The following is a 19,740-nucleotide window of genomic DNA, read 5'->3' as shown; positions in this document are numbered from 1 at the left end:
GATCCACCCAGCACAGCCTTCCAAGTAGCTGGGGTTATAGGTGGGAGCCTCCATGTCTGGCTTAGCCATCATGTGTTTTGTAGCTGAAATATACCAAGCTGGTTCACATCTTGTCTCTCTTAATTCAGATAACTGTCAAAGTAGATACTTTAAAATCCTCCTTTTAGGCTGGGCGCTGTGGCTCACACCTGTAATCCCAGCACTTTGGGAGGCCGAGGTGGGTGGATCACTTGAGGCCAGGAGTTTGAGACCAGCCTGGTCAACATGGTGAAACCCATCTCTACTAAAAATACAAAAACTAGCCGGGTGTGGTGGTGGGCACCTGTAATCCCAGCTACTTGGGAGGCTGAGGCATGAGAATCGCTTGAACCTGGAGGCAGAGGTTGCAGTGAGCCGAGATGACTCCATTGCACCGCAGCCTGAATGATAGAGTGAGAGTCTGTCTCAAAACAATAAAAATAAAATCCTCATTTTAGGAGTTTTTGATTAAAAAATGGAAGCTCAGACCAGGGAGGTTTTTTGCCAGAGGATTGAACTAAGGTTTGTCTCCTGTCCTTCTCTCAGAGGCTGAGAATGTGCTCATCTAACTCTGGAGGCTGCCCTTGTCGGGGCAAAAAAGTTAAAGGTCATATGTACACACCAGGGTCCAAACAGTACTCTGCTTTCAGGTGACCTGTGTGGCAAAAGCTACTTTGGCAGGAGTTTGAATTGGCAAGAAAAAGAAATCACGGTGGGCTTCCTTCAAATAGGCTCCTTCCTATACGTTTGTGGCATGGAGTGAATGCCATCAGCGTTGAGTCTAACACTTTGGCTGGCAAGGGAAGGCCTGCTCACTGAGGTGCCTGGATGAGGCAGAGGCAAGGTAGGCTGGCCGTGCATGGCTGAGGGCCCTTGAGCTGGAGGAAGGCCCGCAGAACACCAAAGAAGCCTTCTGCACACATCCATTCTCCCTCCTCCTCCCGTCTAATCCTGGCCGCCCACAGGAAGTGCATCAGGTAGCAGGTCCCCGCCATCTGATTCTTTCCTGGGTCTCCGCACCCTCGTGCTGCCCCTCTGCATAGACTACCCTCGCTCTGCCCTGAACCACCAGAGCATGGCCCAGTCCTCAGCGGTGTGGCCAGAGCTCTGAGCTCAGTCTCTGACACACAGAAGGCACCTGGTCAGTGCTGGGTGAACAAACGTCCACACAGAGCACAAATGAGAGGAAAGAATCCTGTCAGGTGCTTGAGAGTTGGACATGACTTTTAAAATAAAATTGCCTCTCTACAGTGCTTTGTCCTCGAGCCTGACCTTCACATACGTAGTGAGCACGGGCGAATCTTGGGTGTTGTGACCTGTACACAGTACTTACCCTTAAGCCATGCTGACCCGGGGCTCCATCAGGGATTCATCCATAATCCCGGTGTAGGCCCCAGAGGTGGCTGCAGTGTGTTCACTCTAGGGTGCCGGCTACATGGTGATGCGTGTGGTGATCTTACTTCATGAGACTCCTAGCCTTTCCTCCGCGCTGCAAGGAGTTAGCGGGTCCTCCTAGAGAAAGTACAAAAGGCCTCCACAAGAAAGACGTGAGGGAGGTAGGGCTTCTTTAAGTGGGACATAGTCTCAGACAGCCAGGAGAAAGAATTCTCAGTCCCTCAGTAAGTACTAAACTCCTGGTAAATGCCCAGCTTAGTGGGTACTGAGGTATGACAGAAATGTTTCAGTTCTAAGCTGTTTGGTAAGAAGAAACACACACGGAAATGCCACCAAAAATACAAAGCCGTCTGCATGTGGTGCCGTATGAGTGTCACAGACAGAAGAACAGAAGTTGGGGGAAAAGTGTCACCGGTCCGATAGGGAGGCCTAGGCAGGGGCTGGGACATGTGTGTCAGCCACATCTGAGGGACAGTGAGTTTTATAGTTCAGCAGACGGGCTTTATGGAGAGAGTGGGAGGTCAGCAGGAGCAGTCATGATGATGGTGCTGGCTGCACCACGGAGCACCTCCCGTATGCCGGGGTGGGGTTCCCTTCAGGAATCCAATGAGGCGCAGCCTGCTCCTCAAGTGTACCGCCCTGCCACCTTCCACCCTGAGCCAGGCCTGGGCTGCCAGCTTTCCCTGGCCTCACACAATTCAAGTAGATTTTCTGGAATACATTTTCCTTGCTACCAAGGTTATATTGTAATGGTAAAAACCGCAACTAATTTTGCACCAGCCTAATGTTCTTTGCAATTTTTCTATCTAAAAAGTATGAAGAGGAAAACAGTTACCCATCATCTTACCGCCCTGAGAGAAGCAGCGTTAACCCTTGGTGCACTTTCTTCCAGGGGTTTTGTAGTGATAAGTGTCAGGTAGTGGGTGTGAGTAGCCAAAGCTCATATGGGGCTTTGTAATGAAAAACCCACTGTCAGCAGCACGGCCGGCCCCAAACATGTCCATCGTGAATGGGATGAACTCAGCTGTCTAGTTGGAAAAATTTCCCTCTGCCATTCCACAGAGCAGAGCTGACAACGTGGACCCACGCACACTCCCTGAAGTGAGCCGTGCTCGTGCGGCGGTGTAGCCCTGGGCCGAAGGTGAAGCCCAGGCTCTTCTGGAGCCACAGTCTCTTCCCAGAGCCCAGGGGAGCCTCAGTGAGGGCCCCAAAGTGACCCAAAGCAGCTTGTATGGCCTCTGAGCCCAGCCCTGGGCCTGTCTGCTACACAGCTCAGGTGGCCTCTCTGTGGGCCTCCTGTCCGTTTGCCACGCTCCCTGACTTTTGCAGACTTCTTCACCCGCTCCATGCCCATAGCTAGAAGCAGCTTTCCAGATGATCCGTATGCTGTTTCCATGGGCCTGCCTTGCTTCAGTCACAAGGGCTGGGATGACTGGAGCTGTGGGCTGGTGGTCTTCACCTTTTTGTTGTATGAAGTTAGAGCTGAGTTACTTTGAGTAGCAGAACATAATGCAGAGAGGAATCTGGATGCAATGAGCAGCCCAGCCAGGGCGGGCAGCAGGCGGAAAGTGTTTGAGTTCGGTTGTACTTTGTAAGAAAATGCCTGTGCGTATAGCCTGGTGCCTGTCTGTGTCTGTCATTTATACAATGTGGACTCTGTGCTACTGATAGTAGGAAGCATCCTTTACTGACTACTGTATCATGAGTACTGCTTCCCATTCATCTCTGTGACATCCCTGTTTTACAGATGAGGACATGGAGTTTTAGCATTTGGGACTGGCGTGACGGGGACTTGCTCCCTGAGCCCAAAGCCCAGGCTCTTTCCACCAGGCTTTCTGCTGTCCTCTTTTTTCCTCACTGGGTTTTGCATTTAGCTTCCATCTTTATTACAAGAGGGTCTTGTGGCCCTCCAGAAGTCAGAGGCTGCTCCTTTGACCATGAGACAGCCATTTCACGTACCTCCCTAAAAAATAGAAGGCAAAGGGGTCATCGTGAGCACAGAGTCGTAGAAAAGCAACTTTCCAGAAGAGATTCCTCAGGAAAACCCTTTCAGGGGCTTCTCTCTGTGCCTTCCCAGCTGCCTGGCAGGTGGGCCTCTTCCAGGAAGTGCCAGCGTTGAAGTCACTGATCTCCTCCAGGCTGCTTTCCAGATGCTCCAGTTGTAGGTGTCCCACAAGCCATTGGGAAGCATTTCTGTATTCAGCTCCTAGTCTTCTAGGCCAGAGGTTCTCCAATTTTAGTGTGTCTAGAAATCACCTGGTGCTTGCCAACACAGCTCGCTGCACCCCCTCCCCCAGTTGGGGCCCACCTCTGAGTAAGCAGGTCTGGGTGGGCCTGAGAAGTTGCATTTCTAACAGGCTCCCAGCACTGCTGCTGGCGCTGATGGGGGGCTGCACTTGGACTACCACTTTTCTAAGGTTTTTGCCAGAATCCCCCATATCTGCCTTTCCGTGGCCCACACTCCCCTTTAAAATCACCCTGCAGACCACCGTGTTTACTTTAACAATTGAGCCAGGCGAAGCAATGGCTGTCGTCTGACGTTGAGTGAGGTCATTGTCCTTTGGCCTCTGAAATCAGAAGCGATGTTTGATCTTTCGCTTCGTGTGGCCTGTGGAGCTCACTCTCTGGGGGAACTGGGCGTTTCAGGTGGTGAGAGCGGCTGAGGAGGCTGCGTCCACACTGGCCAGTTCCATCCACCCGGAGCAGTGCATCAAGGTGCTCTGCCCCATCATCCAGACGGCCGACTACCCCATCAACCTTGCTGCCATCAAGATGCAGACCAAAGTCGTCGAGAGGATCGCCAAGGAGTCGCTGCTGCAGCTCCTCGCCGACATCATCCCAGGCTTGCTGCAGGTAGGCCCGCGTGTTGGTGGGGCCTGCCCCCGGCCTGGGTGGGGCTGCCTAACTTGAACTAATGTTTAAGGGCTTTGTGCTCCTCCTTCACTGGCAACCAGGCAGGACCTGTGAGGCCGTGCGGTAGGGACACTTCACCGCCTCCTCTGTGGGTTTCCAGCTCACCCCCTCTCCTGAATGCACTGAGAAGACTTTCCTGGCGGCTCAAAGAATGAACTTTCTGTTTACTATAAACATATTTTGATCATTTTTTTTTGTCCATTCCTTCAACAAACCCGTGTTGCACACCTGCTGTAGCCCCAGCCCTGGGCGAGGTGGGCCATTGAGTGTAAATCAAACAATGGTCCTTGGTCTCATGCAGCACACAAATACTTACTGAAACTCTTCTAAGCATGAGACAGTGAGTGAGACAGACTGGCATCAAGCAGCTGTGTTCCACCGTGTGGACGGCCTCAGAAGATTTTCAGCCTACTGTGCAGCCACACAGACAACGACAGGTGTCACCATGGGCTCCATGACAGTAGAGAAGTGGTTCCGGGCTGGGGTGGGGGAGAGAGGGTTCATAGAAGAGGTGGGTTCAAGTTGGCCCTTGGCGAGGGAGTTTCACTGGGGAAAGGTAGAGAGGAGTCAGCATCACTTTTAATCATTGCTGCTGTTTGCTGGGTGCTTGGCTTGGGGATTAAACACTTAACTGTTGAGGACTAGATTATTCCAAACCAAGGGAAAGGCACAGAGGCTGAAGAGTCCCAGGCTGTTTGGAGAACAGCAGCAGGTAGCCCCAGCTGGGTGTGGGCCAGGATGAGGCCGACAGATAGATGGAGGCCCAGCTGCAAAGGGACACGGACATCAGGCTGTGGGACCAGACGGTCCCCAGCAATTCCTGGAGGGTAGAAGGGTTTGCTCACAAGAACGAGTAATGTTGTTCTCATTTCTTTAAAGGCGTTTTCACAGGGAAATTTGCTTGACCTTTGGGAGAAATGGGAACAAAGCAATTTTTGTTGCTTTTTCTCATTCTCTCTTGCCTGCAATGTTTCTTGGGTGGCAGCTTGTTACACGGTGGTGCCTGTGCAGACGCAGAGACCAGTCTGGGACTCGCCACCCTCCTGCTTCCGCGCCCCAGAAACCAAGTTTCTCTTGATGCTAAGTTGTGACATCTTTGGGGTGAAAGCTGTCTGGATTCCATTGCGGGGCTGAGGTCTATCCTGGGTTGTTACTGACAAGTCCAGGGTTGAACTCGGAGGGCATTTGTGGAAACGCTGATGGGATGTTGGCTAGGGACTGAATCTTTGATCTGGTTTCCTTTTCGTGTTCCTCTGGCTCTCTAGGGTTATGACAACACCGAAAGTAGCGTGCGCAAGGCCAGCGTGTTTTGCTTGGTGGCAATTTATTCCGTAATTGGAGAAGACCTGAAACCTCACCTTGCACAGCTCACAGGGAGCAAGGTATGTATAGTGTTACCTGGCTGAGAAGCACACCTGGGCTCTGCCAGCTCGTCCTAAACCCATTTGACTGCAGCTCTGGATTCCAGACAGGTTTTGTTCATTGTGTTTTAGCGGGGCCTTATTTCTCCAATAGCATTTTTCTAAATATAAAAATGAACTATACAGTGAAATCAGTTGAAGGTAACACTAACATTATACAACATAGTCTGCCTCAACTCCTGTTTATGAAATGCTGATTTTGAGCTGCTGCTTTATTTCCAAAAGAAAAACAGCTTTAATCAGAAACCATCCAGTTGTTCATGGAAACACTAAAGAAATGTACCTGCTTGCTTAGCAGTTGCTGAATCAGAGCTGAGTCCCTCATGGGCATCAGTAGTGGCAATAGCTGGCTCTCACCCTGAGCCCGCGGGGCAGCCCCACGCACTCTGCATGTGTTGACTCATGTTTACAGCAACATCCCTGTGGGCATGGTCATCCCCTTAACCTGCCCCAGGCGCAGACCTGACTCCAGGAGGCAGACTTCTTCCTCACACTGCTGCCTCCTATGTTCCTTTAAGGGTGTCTGGAATTAGGGGAAGAAAATGGACCAAAATGGGTGTCACTGAAAATGAGAGTGGCTGGACTGCTTATTGGTTTTAGTTAAAAGAACAACGACATCACTCAAATCTGACGTGCTAGGCTGGTGAGAGCAGATTAAAAACCCGGCCTCATGCTGCAGCAGGAGAGGCATGGCGAAGAGGTGAGGCCTTGGCTCCCGGAGAGGAGGCCAGCTGTGCCTGGGGCCTCAGGACCTGCCTGTGGAGAAAGCACATCTCTGTGGGGTTTAAAATCCCCGCCTTTTTATACAAACCACTCTTATCAGACGAAGCCAGTGGAAAGCATGAAACCAGAAGCGCCTGCTCTTACGAGAGGAGGAATTGGCAAGTGGGGCCCATTTCATTTCAGATTGAGCTGTTGCTTTGATACAGCTGGTGAGCATTACAGCTGGAGCCTTGCTTCTCCGGAGTTCTGGGGAAGCGAAGCTCTGGCTGGGGTGTTCAGAGCAGGGTTTCTCCACCTTGGCTCTGTTGACACTCTGGGCCACCTTGTTGAGGTGGGCCGTCCTGTGTGTGGTAGGAAGTTTAAGCAGCATCTCTGACCACCACTGTCTATACCGACATGTGCCAATAGCACCCCCTGCCATTGTAACCATCCCTGCTGTCTCACACCTGCCCAAATACCCTCTGAGGGGCAGAATCACCCCTGGTTGAGAACAGGTGGTTCAGAGGAGACACTTTCCTCTTTTTGTAATCAGGAATCAGCAGATAGGCTGGAAGAGGTGTATGAGGCAGGTGTGCAGTGCATAGCTTGGGAGTGACCTGATTCTGTTCTCCAGTTCCTTCTCCTCGCCCTACTGCTGCACAGGCTCCTCATCAGATCCCCTTCCTGATTATCTGAACAGTCCTGAGCAAAAGTCCCCCCAGCTCTCCTACCTCCATCAGGGATTTGTAGGTGATTCCTGCTGCCCGGGAGGACCTTCGATGGTACAGTTCACAAAGGAAATTAGATTTAGAAAATGGAAAATTCATCCAAAAATAACATGAGTCACACCTTGGTTTTGTCTGGCACTTTTTACTTTCCTGAGGAAGAGAGTTGCCCCATCAACTCATTTGACCCTTTGGATGAGGGATGGAAAATCCAGGCGCTTTCTCCTCCCCATTTGGCAGTGGACCCACTGCTGCCACTCGTGGTGAAGCTTTGGGTCCAGAACCCACGTTCCTGACCAGGAGCCAGCACCTTCCCTCCCCCAGTTACAACCCTAGTTCCTCAGGGCTTTGGAGAGACTGGCCTTCACATCTTTCTGCTTTAGTAGCCCAGTTCATCCAGCCATTAAGTTTTTTATTATTATTATTTTTTTAATACATGGAGCCTCACTCTGTCACCCAGGCTGAAGTGCAGTGGCACAGTCTCGGTTCACTGCAACCTCTGTCTCCCAGGTTCAAGCGATTCTCCTGCCTCAGCCTCCCAAGTAGCTGGGATTACAGGCGTGTGCCACCACGCCTGGTTAAGTTTTTGTATTTTTTAGTTGAGGCGGGGTTTTGCCCACTTGACCAGGCTAGTCTCGAACTCCTGACCTCAGGAGATCCTCCCGCCTTGGCTTCCCAAAGTGCTGGGATTATAGATGTGAACCACCATGTCTGGCCTAAATTTTTTTTAATGTAATAGCTCTGGTATATTCGTATGACCTTCATAGACTCAGGTACGCATCTCCTAATACAAACTCCCTCCCTTCCTCAGCTGGATGGTAGCTGGCAGAACCTGGTGCCAAGTCTGTCTCAGTTTCCTTCACTAGAAACAAAGAGAATCAAGTCATGGCTCCCTGTGTCCCAGTGTTACAGGCCTGTGGGAACACCCTCTCCTTGTGCTTAAATGAGGTTAATAAATGAAGGCCGGGTGCAGCGGCTCACGCCTGTAATCCCGGCACTTTGGGAGGCCGAGGCAGGCAGATCATCTGAGGTCAGGAGTTCAAGACCAGCCTGACAAACATGGTAAAACCCCATCTCTACTAAAAATACAAAATAAGCTGGGTGTGGTGGCGCATGCCTGTAATCCTAGCTATTCAAGAGGCTGAGGCAGGAGAATTGCTTGAACCCGGGAGGTGGAGCTTGCAGTGAGCTGAGAATGCACCACCACACTCCAGCCTGGGCAACAGAGCAAAACTCTGTCTCAAATGTTTTTTAAAAGAAAAAGAAAAAATAAATGATACCAGGGTCTGTAGGAAGAGGTCTGATGACGGGAAGGAGACTGTGTAGTACATTTGGAGAGATGCCGTGTTGCTAGGGCAGCAGCACTAGCTTTGGGGTCAGCTTGCCTTCTGTTCCCTGTTCCCCACTTACGAGTTTTATGATCTCGAACAAGCATTCTTTTCTTCCCCCCCGCCCCCAATCTTTTTATTGTGGTATAATAAAATTTACCATTGTAACTTCCTTTTTTTGAGATGGAGTCTCACTCTGTCACCCAGGCTGGAGTGCAGTGATGTGATCTCAGCTCACTGCAACCTCCGCCTCCCAGGTTCAAATGATTGTCCTGCCTCAGCCTCCCAAGTAGCTGGGATTACAGGCACCTGCCACCATGCCCAGCTAATTTTTGTGTTTTTATTAGAGACAAGGTTTCACCATGTTGGTCAGGCTGGTCTTGAACTCTTGACCTCAAGCAACACCCCCGCCCCCCACCTCCACCTCCCAAAATGCTGGGATTACAGGTGTGAGCCACCGCACCCAGCCCATTGTAACTATTTTTAAGTGTGTGGTTCATATTGTTGTATAACCATCACTACCATCCATCTTCGAAACTTTTTTCATTTTGCAAAACCGAACCTTTGCACCCATTAAACAGTAATTTCCTATTTCCTTCTTTCCCAACCCCTGGCACCCACCATTCTACTTTCCGTCTCCATGAATTTGAATACCCCAGGTATCTCATATACGTGGAATTACATCATATGTGTCCTTTATGGCTGGCTTATTTCACTTAGCATAGTGTCCTCAGGGCTTATCCATGTTGCAGCATTTGTCAGATTTCCTTCCTTTTCCAGACTGAATGTCCATTGTGTGTAGATAGCGCGGTTTGTTTATCTGCTCGTCTGTTGATGGACCCTGGGTTGCTTCCACTTTCTGGCTCTTGTGAATAATGCTGCTGTGAACACTGGTGCATCTGTTCAAGTCCTTAAGGTTTCGAGGAACCTCCCTGCTGTTTTCCACAGAGACTGCACCATTTTACATTCTGACCAGCAGTGCACAAGTGTTCGAATTTCCCCACTTCCTCACCAACACTTGTTACTTTGTTTTTATTTTTCATTTTTCTAATTTATTCCTAATTATTTCTAATAGTCATCCTCTATGAGATGAGGATGGGTATCTCGTTTGTTGAAAAGACATACCCAATGGCGATTTCTCATCTGTTAAAAATGATCCTCTCCCCATTGAATGGTCTTGGCACACTTGCTGGAAATTATTTGATTGGGCCAGGAGCGGGTGGCTCACGCCTGTAATTCCAGCACTTTGGCAGGGTCGCTTGAGGCCAGAAGCTCCAAACCAGCCTGGGCAACAGCAAGACCACGTCTGTGCAAAAATAAATAAATAAATAAACATAATTTTTTTTGGTCACCCAGGCTTTAGTGCAGTGGCACAATCATGACTCACTGGCACCCCTGACCTCCTGGACTCAAGCCATCCTCCCATCTCAGCCCCCTCCCCAAGTAGCTGGGACTACAGGCACACATAATCCAAGCTAATGGTTTAATTTGTTGTAGAGATAGGGTCTTGCTGTGTTGCACGTCTGGTCTTGAACTGGTTCCAAACGATTCTCCCACCTCAGCCCCCTACAGTGCTGAGATCATAGGCGTGACCGTGCCCAGCCAGTTTTCTCTATTTTTGTATTCTCTGTTTTGTTTATCTCTGCTCTAAATCTTTATTGTTTGCTCTGCTAGCTTTAGATGTACTTCTTTTTCCTAGTTCCTTAAGGTAAAGTTTAGGTTGTTGATTAGAGAGGTCTTTTTTAATGTAAGCATTTATAACTCTAAATTTCCCTCTTCAGCGCTGCTTTGCTGCATCCCCCAAAATTGTCTTTTCATTTTCATTTGTCTCAAGATGTTTTCTAAGGCCAGGTGCGGTGGCTCATGCTAGTAATCCCAGCACTTTGGGAGGCCGAGGCAGGAGGATCACTTGAGCCCAGGAGTTCAAGACCAGCCCGGTCAACATGGCAAAACCCCATCATACAAAATACAAAAATTAGCTGGGCATGGTGGCGTGCACCTGTAGCCCCAGCTAGTCAGGAAGCTAAGGTGGGAGGATCACTGATCCTGGAAGGTCGAGGCTGCAGTAAGCTGAGGTTGTGCCACTGCACTCCAGCCGGGGCTTCCAAGTGAGACCCTGTCTCAAAAAAAAAAAAAAAAATTCTGTTTTAAATATGTTTTCTAGTTTACCTTATGACCTTTTCTTTACTTATTGGTTGTTTAAGAATATGTTACTCAGTTTTTACAAATTTATGAATGTTTTAGTTTTCCTTCTATTATTGATTTCTTACTTCATCCCATTATGGTTGGAGAAGATACTTTGGTATCTTTTTAAATCTATTGAAACTTAATGTGTGATTTAACATGTGGTCTATCCTGGAGAATAGGATAAACCATATGTTAAATCACACATTAAGTTTCAATAGATTTGAAACTTGACGTATCCTTTGAGAAGGACGTGTGTTCCGTTGTTGAGTTTCATATACATCTGTTAGATCAAGTTGGTTTAGGGTTAAGTCCTCTATTTGCTTGCTTATCATCTGTCTGGTTCTTTTATCCATTATTGAGGGTGGGGTATCGAAGTCTTACCTCCAGAAGCTTTTTTGATGCCAAGTCTGTTTTGTCTGATGTTAGTATAGCCAGCCTTGCTCTCTTTGACTACTGTTCCATGGAATATCTTTTTATATCCTTTCATTTTCAATCCATTTATGTCTGTGGATCTGAAGTGAATTTCTTATAGACAGCATATAATTGGATCAAATGTTTATCCATTCCACCCATTTCTATCTTTTGATTGAAGAGTTTAATCCATTTACATTTAAAGTACTGCCAGGCATGGTGTCACACGCCTGTACTCCCAGCTACTCAAGAAGCTAAAGGTGTGAAGGTTAGAGGATTTGCCCTCTGACCTTGGCCCAGCCACTTCACCCCTGTGGAGCGGGGTTCTCACCCTACTTTTCCCCTGGCTCTGATGGAGCCTTTGGGCTGCAGTCGCCCTTGAGATGAATGGCCCTGCCCCCGTATCCCTTCCTCCATGAGCTGCTGCGGCCCACCTAGTTGTGACACCTGGTGGTGTTCTTGTAATTGCCCACTGCTTTTCCCTCTCCACCTCTGTGTCCCTAGCACCTGGCAGATGCATTGGATGAGCAGCAGGCACTCAGAACATGTTTTTATAATGAATTCCTCAACCAAGGGAACGAAGGGACTTGCTGTTTTCTTACTGTCACCTGGGATTCTTTTTCCTGTTTTCTACTTTCTGATTGCTTTTCTTCCTGCTAATTCAGTTTCATCTTCTCTTTTCAGATGAAGCTACTAAACTTATATATCAAGAGGGCCCAGACCACTAACAGCAACAGCAGCTCCTCCTCCGATGTCTCCACGCACAGCTAATGGCAGCACCTGTCTCTTGTGTAGACCTAGAAGCAATCGGTGGTGCCTCTCAGAGACCTCTCCCCACCCCCTTCATCGGCTGCCCAGTCAGTACAAGGAGGCCCACAAATATTTATTACAATCAGTATTTTGGTCCCTTCCAGCTTTTCTGTAGAATCTTGTTGGTATTGAATGTAAAGGAAGCAAGGCCTGTATTGCAGTCTTCATACAAAATGAAAGGAGTAAGAACAGAAAAGAGCCATGCTGAAACATGTCTTGTACAGCCTGCTGCGATGGCGAAACCATGTGTGTGGGGTGCAGTTTTTAAAAATCAGAGCGCTGTAGCCACTACTTGGTAGAAAGTAGCATTTTTTTTTTTTCAGTTAATAACGGATTTGGGGGTGGGGTGGGGTGTTACTTTGTGTTCCTCCTCCTTAGCCTATTTTCTTGTGAGTATGGTCTGTGTGGGGCCCCTTTCACAGCTGACACCATGAAAGGTGACACATCTTTAAGTTGTGTTCTGAGACCTACTAAAAATGGGAAGCAAGTCTTGGCAAGAACGGTCTGAAGATGGCCTTTTAACAAACGCTGGGAATTTTTCTTGTCATATCCGGACTGGAGGCCGACTGCCCTGGCTTTCAGCATAGAATTGGGAGTGCACCCCAGCAGTCTCCTTCCAGCCCTCCCTAATCAACTCCACAGACAAGGTCCTCACCCCAGAGCTTCCATGCAAAGGAATTCTTCAAATTTAAATCTGGACACAAAAATAAGATAAATGTATGGCATCATGTAGGGATGCCTGAGATGGCAGTTCATGAAGCACAGAAGATAAAAGAGAAGTCTTTCATCTTTACTGCTGAGATCCTTGGGAACACTGTTGTCATGGGGGTTCTGCCAAGACCCACATCCCTGGGCTACTTGGTGATTCAGATTTAGCAGCAACCTCTTTCCTCTCCCCGAAGTTCTGCTGAAGCTGTTCAGTTCTAACATGGTCTCAGTTAATCTGGTAAATGCCATCTTTACCATCTTAGTTCTGACTTCTCCATTTAATGTGGGATTAAGAGCAAAGAAAAGCCTAGAGAGACTGGATATCACAGTTTTCTTAATGTTATAAACTGAAGTCGTTCCTTGAATGTCTGTTGATGAAATAGTCACTGTTTAAGGAAAATAATTATGAGGTGTAGCAGATTGCAGAAAAACAGGATTAGAAACACACTTAAAAAGAACACACGTTTAGAGTCTGTCTTCCTCCTCAAGGAACCACTACCCCCTTTTACACACACCTTTAGAGCCTGATTACTCCAATAAAAGCAACTAGAGGTTTGCAGTCAGTTTAAATAAATTTTGACTAAAATTCTTTTTTTTTTTTTTTTTTTTGAGACGGAGTCTTGCTGTGTCACCCACGCTGGAGTGCAATGGCCAGATCTCGGCTCACTGCAAGCTCCGCCTCCCGGGTTCACGCCATTCTCCTGCCTCAGCCTCCCGAGTAGCTGGGACTACAGGCACCCGCCACCTCGCCCGGCTAGTTTTTTTTTGTATTTTTTATTAGAGACGGGGTTTCACCGTGTTAGCCAGGATGGTCTCGATCTCCTGCCCTCGTGATCCGCCCGTCTCGGCCTCCCAAAGTGCTGGGATTACAGGCTTGAGCCACCGCGCCCGGCCAATTTTGACTAAAATTCTTAAGCCAAATGGAAATTCTTAATGCAATCATGAGGACTTCTATTGTCTCTTCCTGTTGTATTAGATCCTATAAATGGAACTGATTTTTCCATAAGGAAAACGCTTCTTTTGAGATTAATTCTAATAATGTATTTGCTATTCCAGTGCAGAGCCCACTGCAACTGCTAGGACTGAAAGCAGACGCTGGGTGCCAGAGCACGTGGTTCTCACCATCATTTCCACAGACCCCTCTGCCCTGACCCTCCAGATTGGATGTAGGAAGCTGGGAAAGACTGATGTTGTATTTGGAAACATGCGCTGAAAATGAAGGCCTCATAATGTGTAGGAACAGTGAAGCCAGGGTGCTGACTGTGGGTGTGTGTGTGTGTGTGTGGCGTGTGGTGTGTGTGTGTGGCATGTAGTGTGTGTGTTTGGCGTGTGGTGTGTGTGTGCGTGCACCCTACACGTGTGGTACCTCACTGCTGCTGTTTCAGGAACTTGAGGGATGCATTTCAAGGAGTTGGGTATTCCTGACTAGCTTTGGCTTAAAATATAGCAGGACCAGGTCTTTTGTTGATAAATACTGTTGGTTTATTAAAATGTCATGAATGGTATTTCTTTTTTACACTCTACAAGTGAATGAGGGAGTCTTTTGTTGACGCGTCTGTTTTAGGAATGTGCGTCGGGCTAGGTTATCTGTGTCTTCATGCCTCATGCAGTTAGAAAGACCTTTCTCCTTGAGCTCTTTGACTCCAGAAGGCCCTGCAGTCCCCGGTGTACTGAGAAAGGATCTTGAACATCGCTGGACGTCCTCATAGTACTCACAAAGGGCTAGCCTTGAATGTCACTTGCCCAGTCTTCAGTCTCCTGACAAAGAGAGACACAATCACGTCACAGGTCTCTTGGCCTCAATCTGAAAACTGCTGCCGCCGCGCCGAGGAGACTCGCATGCCGCCACCACCTCACTGGGAGGGCGCCGAGCCCACCGTCGCCCCCTAGACCCTGACAGCTGCAGCTGCCTTGCCTTGCCGCCGCCTCCCTGCAGGGCCCCTGTTCCAATGAAAAACAGAACACACAAGAGCAGAGCACCTAGGCCTGTCTCTGCCTCCCCATCTACCTGACTGGCCAGGGCCCGAGAGCCCTGCTGCTCCACTGCAGGGCCGGGAGGGCTGACTCCCTGCTTCCTCCAAGCTGCTGCCTCCCCTGCAGCCAGGGTCTGGGCAGGGCGCGGCCAGTCCTTGGGGCACGCAGCTTCCTTCAAGTGCACTGTGTGTGCTTCCCGGACCTGCGGCGATGCCGCGGGCCTGCCTTTTCTACGCGCCTCACTAGCTTACCACCCTGTGCAGGTAATGCAACCGACTTTGTCTCATCAGCCTTTTTCTTTCCCTGCCACCCTTTATTTATCAAGCATAATGTTCCACTTTAAAGGACAGCAAATAAGAACTTTGTAGAATCCCACCAGGACTTTGCTAACAATAATGTTTGGAAATAAAGAAATGCTCTGAAAAATATCAGCCACCAAAATAGTTTTGTTGGCACTGTGTTCACACGCATGGTCCCCACATCCCCAGGTTGGGTGGGTTTTTTGGGTTGTTTTTTTTTTTTTTTGGTATTTTTTTGTTTTGGGGCTTTTTCATGTTACATCCATATCTGTATTTATATCTTATTTGTTTCACTTTCAAGTGTATCATGGCAAATGTACAGATTTTTTTTGTTAATAATGTGCTAGGATTTGCTAAAAAAGAAAACAAACAAAAAAAAAACCCTTTTGAGTTTGCCCTAGAATAAATGAGACTTAATTCAATGTTCTGCTTGATGATGTTTTTATCACCGCCGTGCGCTGCAGATAGCTGGTCCCCTCCCCCTGCCACCAGAACGCAGCCATTTCTATAAAGGATCTGGGAGGACTCATACATCAGGAGAGCTTCTTCCCCTCTTGACATCAAGAGGTCAACCTGTGTGATCCCAGCATTCTGGGAGGCCGAGGCGGGCGGATCACTTGAGCTCAAGACCAGCCTGGGCAACATGGCAAAACCCCGTCTCTACTAAAAATACAAAAAGTAGCTGGGTGTGGTGGTGTGCCTGTAATCCCAGCTACCCAGGAGGCTGAGGTGGGAGAACCACTTGAGCCTGGGAGGCAGAGGCTACAATAAGCCGAGATCGCGTCACTGCACTCCAGCCTGGGTGACAGAGTGATACTCCATCTGAAAAAAATATAAATATATTTTTTTATTTAAAAAGGTCAACCTGGGGAAATGTCACACCTGATGGAGTCGCCTGGGAGCGGGTTGCTGTGCAGTGTGTGCAGTGACAAGGTGGGAGATGAGACGCATGGGCTGGAATCCCAGCCAGGCTCCCAGAGGCCGCGTGAGCAGGGGCCTCCCTCATTGGCTCCATTTCCTCCACTGAGCAGTGAGAACAGTAGCTCCCGGAAAAGGTGGAAGCAGGAGGAAGCCTCAGCCTCGAATCCTGAGATGAGCTGGAGAGCCACTGAGAGCAAATCAGGCTCCACTGAGAGCAGCCGGGCTCCCCTGCGTGCCTGCAGTTCTTCTCTGCCGCTCACTGGGGCCTGGAGCAGGCTGGGCAGGGCAGGAGCGGAGCCTCTGGGAGCCAATGCACATCACGGTCTCCACAGCCACTTCTTTGAAGCCCTTTTTTCCTTCAATTCTTAAAATTGTGGCAAGATACACATAACACAAGATTTACCATCTTCACCATTTGTAAGTGTGCTGTTCAGCGGTGGTAAATATATTCAGGTCATTGTGCAACCATCATCATGGTGTTCTGGACTCCCTCTATAGGGCTCTCAGCTAGTGAAAAAACCTGTCCCCATGAAGCCTAACTTCTCCATTCCTCCCTCCCGCCAGCTCCTTGGCAACCAGCATCCTACTTTCTGTCTCTCTGAATTTCACTATTCTGGGCACCTCGCATCAGTGGATCACACAGTATTTGGCTTTCTGTGACTGGCTTATTTTGCTTAACATGTCAACGTTCATCCATGTTGTATGTATCAGAATTTATTTTTTTAATTTTTCTTTAAACACATGTTCACCTGCATTTTTTCACATTTTTAATTTCCTTCCTAAGGCTGAATAATATTCTATTGTATGGATAGACCACATTTTGAAGCTTTACTTTTTACTAAAAAGTTGTTTTCCATCGTGTTGCATGATACATCCCGAGTGCCGCTATCCAGGGACTCTGTGCTCCTTTCTCCCGTGGCCCACCACCTTGCACCCCTGCCTGAGACGCCACAGCGTGCTCCGGATCGCAGATACGTGGATTGGAATCCCAGCTCCACCCCTGCCCGCCTTGGGCAGGTCATTTCCTGCCTCAGTCTTTTCATTTATGAATTGGGTTAAGAACTGCCTGGCTGTGTTCAAAACTATAGAAAAAAATAAAAAATAACTGCCTAGCAGAGGTGCCATGAGAGTTCATGGAGATGATGTAAGTGAAGCAGCTGGCCTGAAGTAAATGCTTCCGATGGTCACCTGCCCTGCCTCCTGTGGACCCGGAAATGCACAAGAGGTTGATGTCACCCCCCTTCCCTCCCCACAGGCACACCTGCGTGTGCAGAGCCCATTATTCATTAGCGAAAGAGACACCCCGGGGGGTGGGACCAGGTTCAGGCACAGCAGCCTGTTCAGCTTTCTGTATGTGGTTCTCCAACCCTGGTGCCATTGCCCTGCCTTACCAAAGGCTGCCAGGAAGTCCTTGCCATTTTTCAGAGGGTCACAGGCCACCTGTGAAGAGTGGGGTACTGAGGCTCTTAGCATTCCTGACTGACGAACTTCACACTTTGCAAGATTCTAGTCTGTAGCATCTTGCTGATTTTCACAGCAGTCCTGAAATGCCATCGAAGGACACACTGTCGTGTTCGGTTTCCAAAAGAGGAAACAGGCACAGGAGGAGCCCCGGCTAAACAGTGACTGATGGAGTTGGGGCCAGGCCCCGCTCTGCTTCTGGTCCGGCAGTGCTCCCCCACCCTCGTCAGGCATCACACCCTTCCATCTCCCTGGAGTTACCAGGACTCTCCTCAGAGTGCACCTCAGAACCCCTGGGGCCTTGTGAAGCCGATCATGGCCGGCCTGCGCTGCTGACCCAGTGGGGCTGGGGCAGCCTGAAAACGTGCATCTCCACAGAGCGCGCAGGCAATGCCACCCCTACAGGACTGGGGGTACCACTGTAGAGCATTTTGCTTACAATGTGACAGGTGGTTTGACCCCAAGGTTGGGGACGATCCCGCAGGCTGTGGCTGAAAACAAGGCATGGCCTCAGGAATGTCAGGCCATCCCTGTCGTTACAGGTAAGTATAGTGACCAGCTAACTCAGCACTGGTCTGGGATGCCGTTAGCAGAGGAGACCATGAGGGCCTAGGCCGCCTGGGCCAGAGCTCCCTCCTCAGGGCACAGCCCTTCCCCCGCAGGCTCGGCCCACCTCCTCCAGTATTTATTAACTCACTGCAGCGGCTCCAGGCAGGAACGGACAAAGGTCGTGTGAATGGGTGTCTCATCCCAGCTACGGATTTAAAAGACATTAAAATGCCTCGTGCTGTGCCCCCCTCAGCTGCAGGGGCCCGGCCTCCAGGTGGACTTGCCGGGCCCTGGAGCTCCGGGAGACACCGTGTTCCTGAGTCACTTCCCAGCAGCTCCGGGATGCCCTGCCTCCCCCGTGCCCTGCCAAGGGAACAGTCTGGGTGGGGCGGGCAGTGCGGCCTCCTACAGCGGTGGTTCGGGCTCTGCACCACCGTGGCCTCTGCTCCCCCACCGTGAGGACTTGGAAGGGTCCAGAGGTATGTCCAGGGCCAGCACCCAGGCCATGCCTCTCCTCTGGTCTTCTGCTGTCCTGCCATTCCCACTGGACACTTGCTCATTCTTCAGTGGGGACAAGAGCTGGGACCTGTGAGTGCTTACTACTGCCAAGCTGGCCGGGTGCAGTGGCTCATGCCTGTCATCCCAGCACTTTCAGAGGCTGAGGCGGGAAGATCAATTGAACCCAGGAATTCAAGACCGGTGTGGGTAACAGAGGGAGACCCCCGTCTCTACAAAAAGTTTTACAAATTAGCTGGGTGTAATGGCAAATACCTGAAGTCCCAGCTACTCAGGAGGTGGAGGCGGGGGGATCGCTTGAGCCCAGGGGATCGAGGCTGCAGTGAACCTTGACTGCACCATTGCTCTCCAGCCTGGGTGACAGCGAGAGACCCTCTTTCAAAATGACAAAACAGAAAGCAAACTCTGTTCCGATGCTGTGCTGAGCTTTCTGATGTAATCCTCACAACAGCCGCATGAGGCAGTTCCTATGATAATTCCCATTTTGTACATGGGAAACAGTGGCACGGAGACTCTCAGTAACTCACCTGGGGTCACAGGTCTCTCTCGTAAGGGAACTGGGATTCAAACCCAGGAAGTCTAGCTCTAGACTGAACCAGAGCCTTTTGCTTTGTAACTCTGTCCCTTCCCTGAGCCTCTGTTCCATTCCCATCCATCTGACTCTTGCTAGCAAGTTCAGATGGGCCATGGTCACAGGCAGGCCTGCCCAGCGTTTGACACCAAGCTCATGGTAAACATCTCCACAGCACTGCCCGGGGACTGCTCACTGGGCCTGGGGGGGGGAAAGGCCCACCTGGGTGCTGGAATCTGAGGCTTAAATCCAATCCTGAGTGTTTTGAAACCTGTGACTTTAGCCAAATGACTCCAGCTTATGACGACCTCAGTTTCTTCCTCTGTAAAACCCTAGGAGATGGGAATTGGGGAGGTAGGGCTGGGGTGTGAGGGTGTGAGGATTAGCGCACTGTGTTAAAGTCCCTGACACCCTTCCAGAAGCCTGAGCAAATGTCAGCCATCATAATTCCTGTATTATTACTATCCTCGAGGTCCCTGCCCCCGTTTCTGACACATGACGCTCAACAAAGGTCTGGACAAATGAACAACCGATGTAAAGTCTCTGCCCCATCACCCCCCAGTCCACGTGAAAGATTCACACGACAACTGTGGGCTTTCAGGCACCTTTCCCTACCTCGGGGGATGATGGGGCTGGGGACAGGACGGGGCCAGCATCCCCTCCCATTCACCCCTTACCCCCTATGCCTGCCAGGAGCCTCTTCCACGCTGTCCTTGGGCTGCTCAAACCTAGCGCAGCCAGGCCCGGCTTCCCTGCCCGTCTCCCACTGCTTGCTGCTCTCTAGTCTGTGGATGCTGATGCCAGGCTCTCCCCACCCTGCACTCCCCCTTC

General features: G+C 49.8%; 1 protein-coding gene across 6 annotated transcripts in view; it reads left to right on the top strand.

Annotated features, from left to right (window-relative positions):
• The window catches only part of CLASP1 (cytoplasmic linker associated protein 1), a 310,910-nt gene extending 295,597 nt beyond the window's left edge, over positions 1 to 15,313 (top strand). For all 6 annotated transcript variants that reach the window (XM_050751936.1, XM_050751937.1, XM_050751940.1 and 3 more), the window contains 3 exons: positions 4,060 to 4,266; positions 5,592 to 5,708; positions 11,785 to 15,313. In XM_050751936.1, coding sequence (XP_050607893.1) covers positions 4,060 to 4,266; positions 5,592 to 5,708; positions 11,785 to 11,871 — 411 coding nt within the window. In that variant the 3' untranslated portion in view covers positions 11,872 to 15,313. The remainder of the gene's footprint in view (positions 1 to 4,059; positions 4,267 to 5,591; positions 5,709 to 11,784) is intronic.
• Positions 15,314 to 19,740: the final 4,427 nt, after the last annotated feature.

The sequence above is a fragment of the Macaca thibetana genome, chromosome 12 (assembly GCF_024542745.1).
Source record: "Macaca thibetana thibetana isolate TM-01 chromosome 12, ASM2454274v1, whole genome shotgun sequence".
NCBI classification, from domain to species: domain Eukaryota; kingdom Metazoa; phylum Chordata; class Mammalia; order Primates; family Cercopithecidae; genus Macaca; species Macaca thibetana.
The sequence above is the reverse complement of the archived record's forward strand: the minus strand, read 5'-3'. Positions and strand labels throughout refer to the sequence as shown.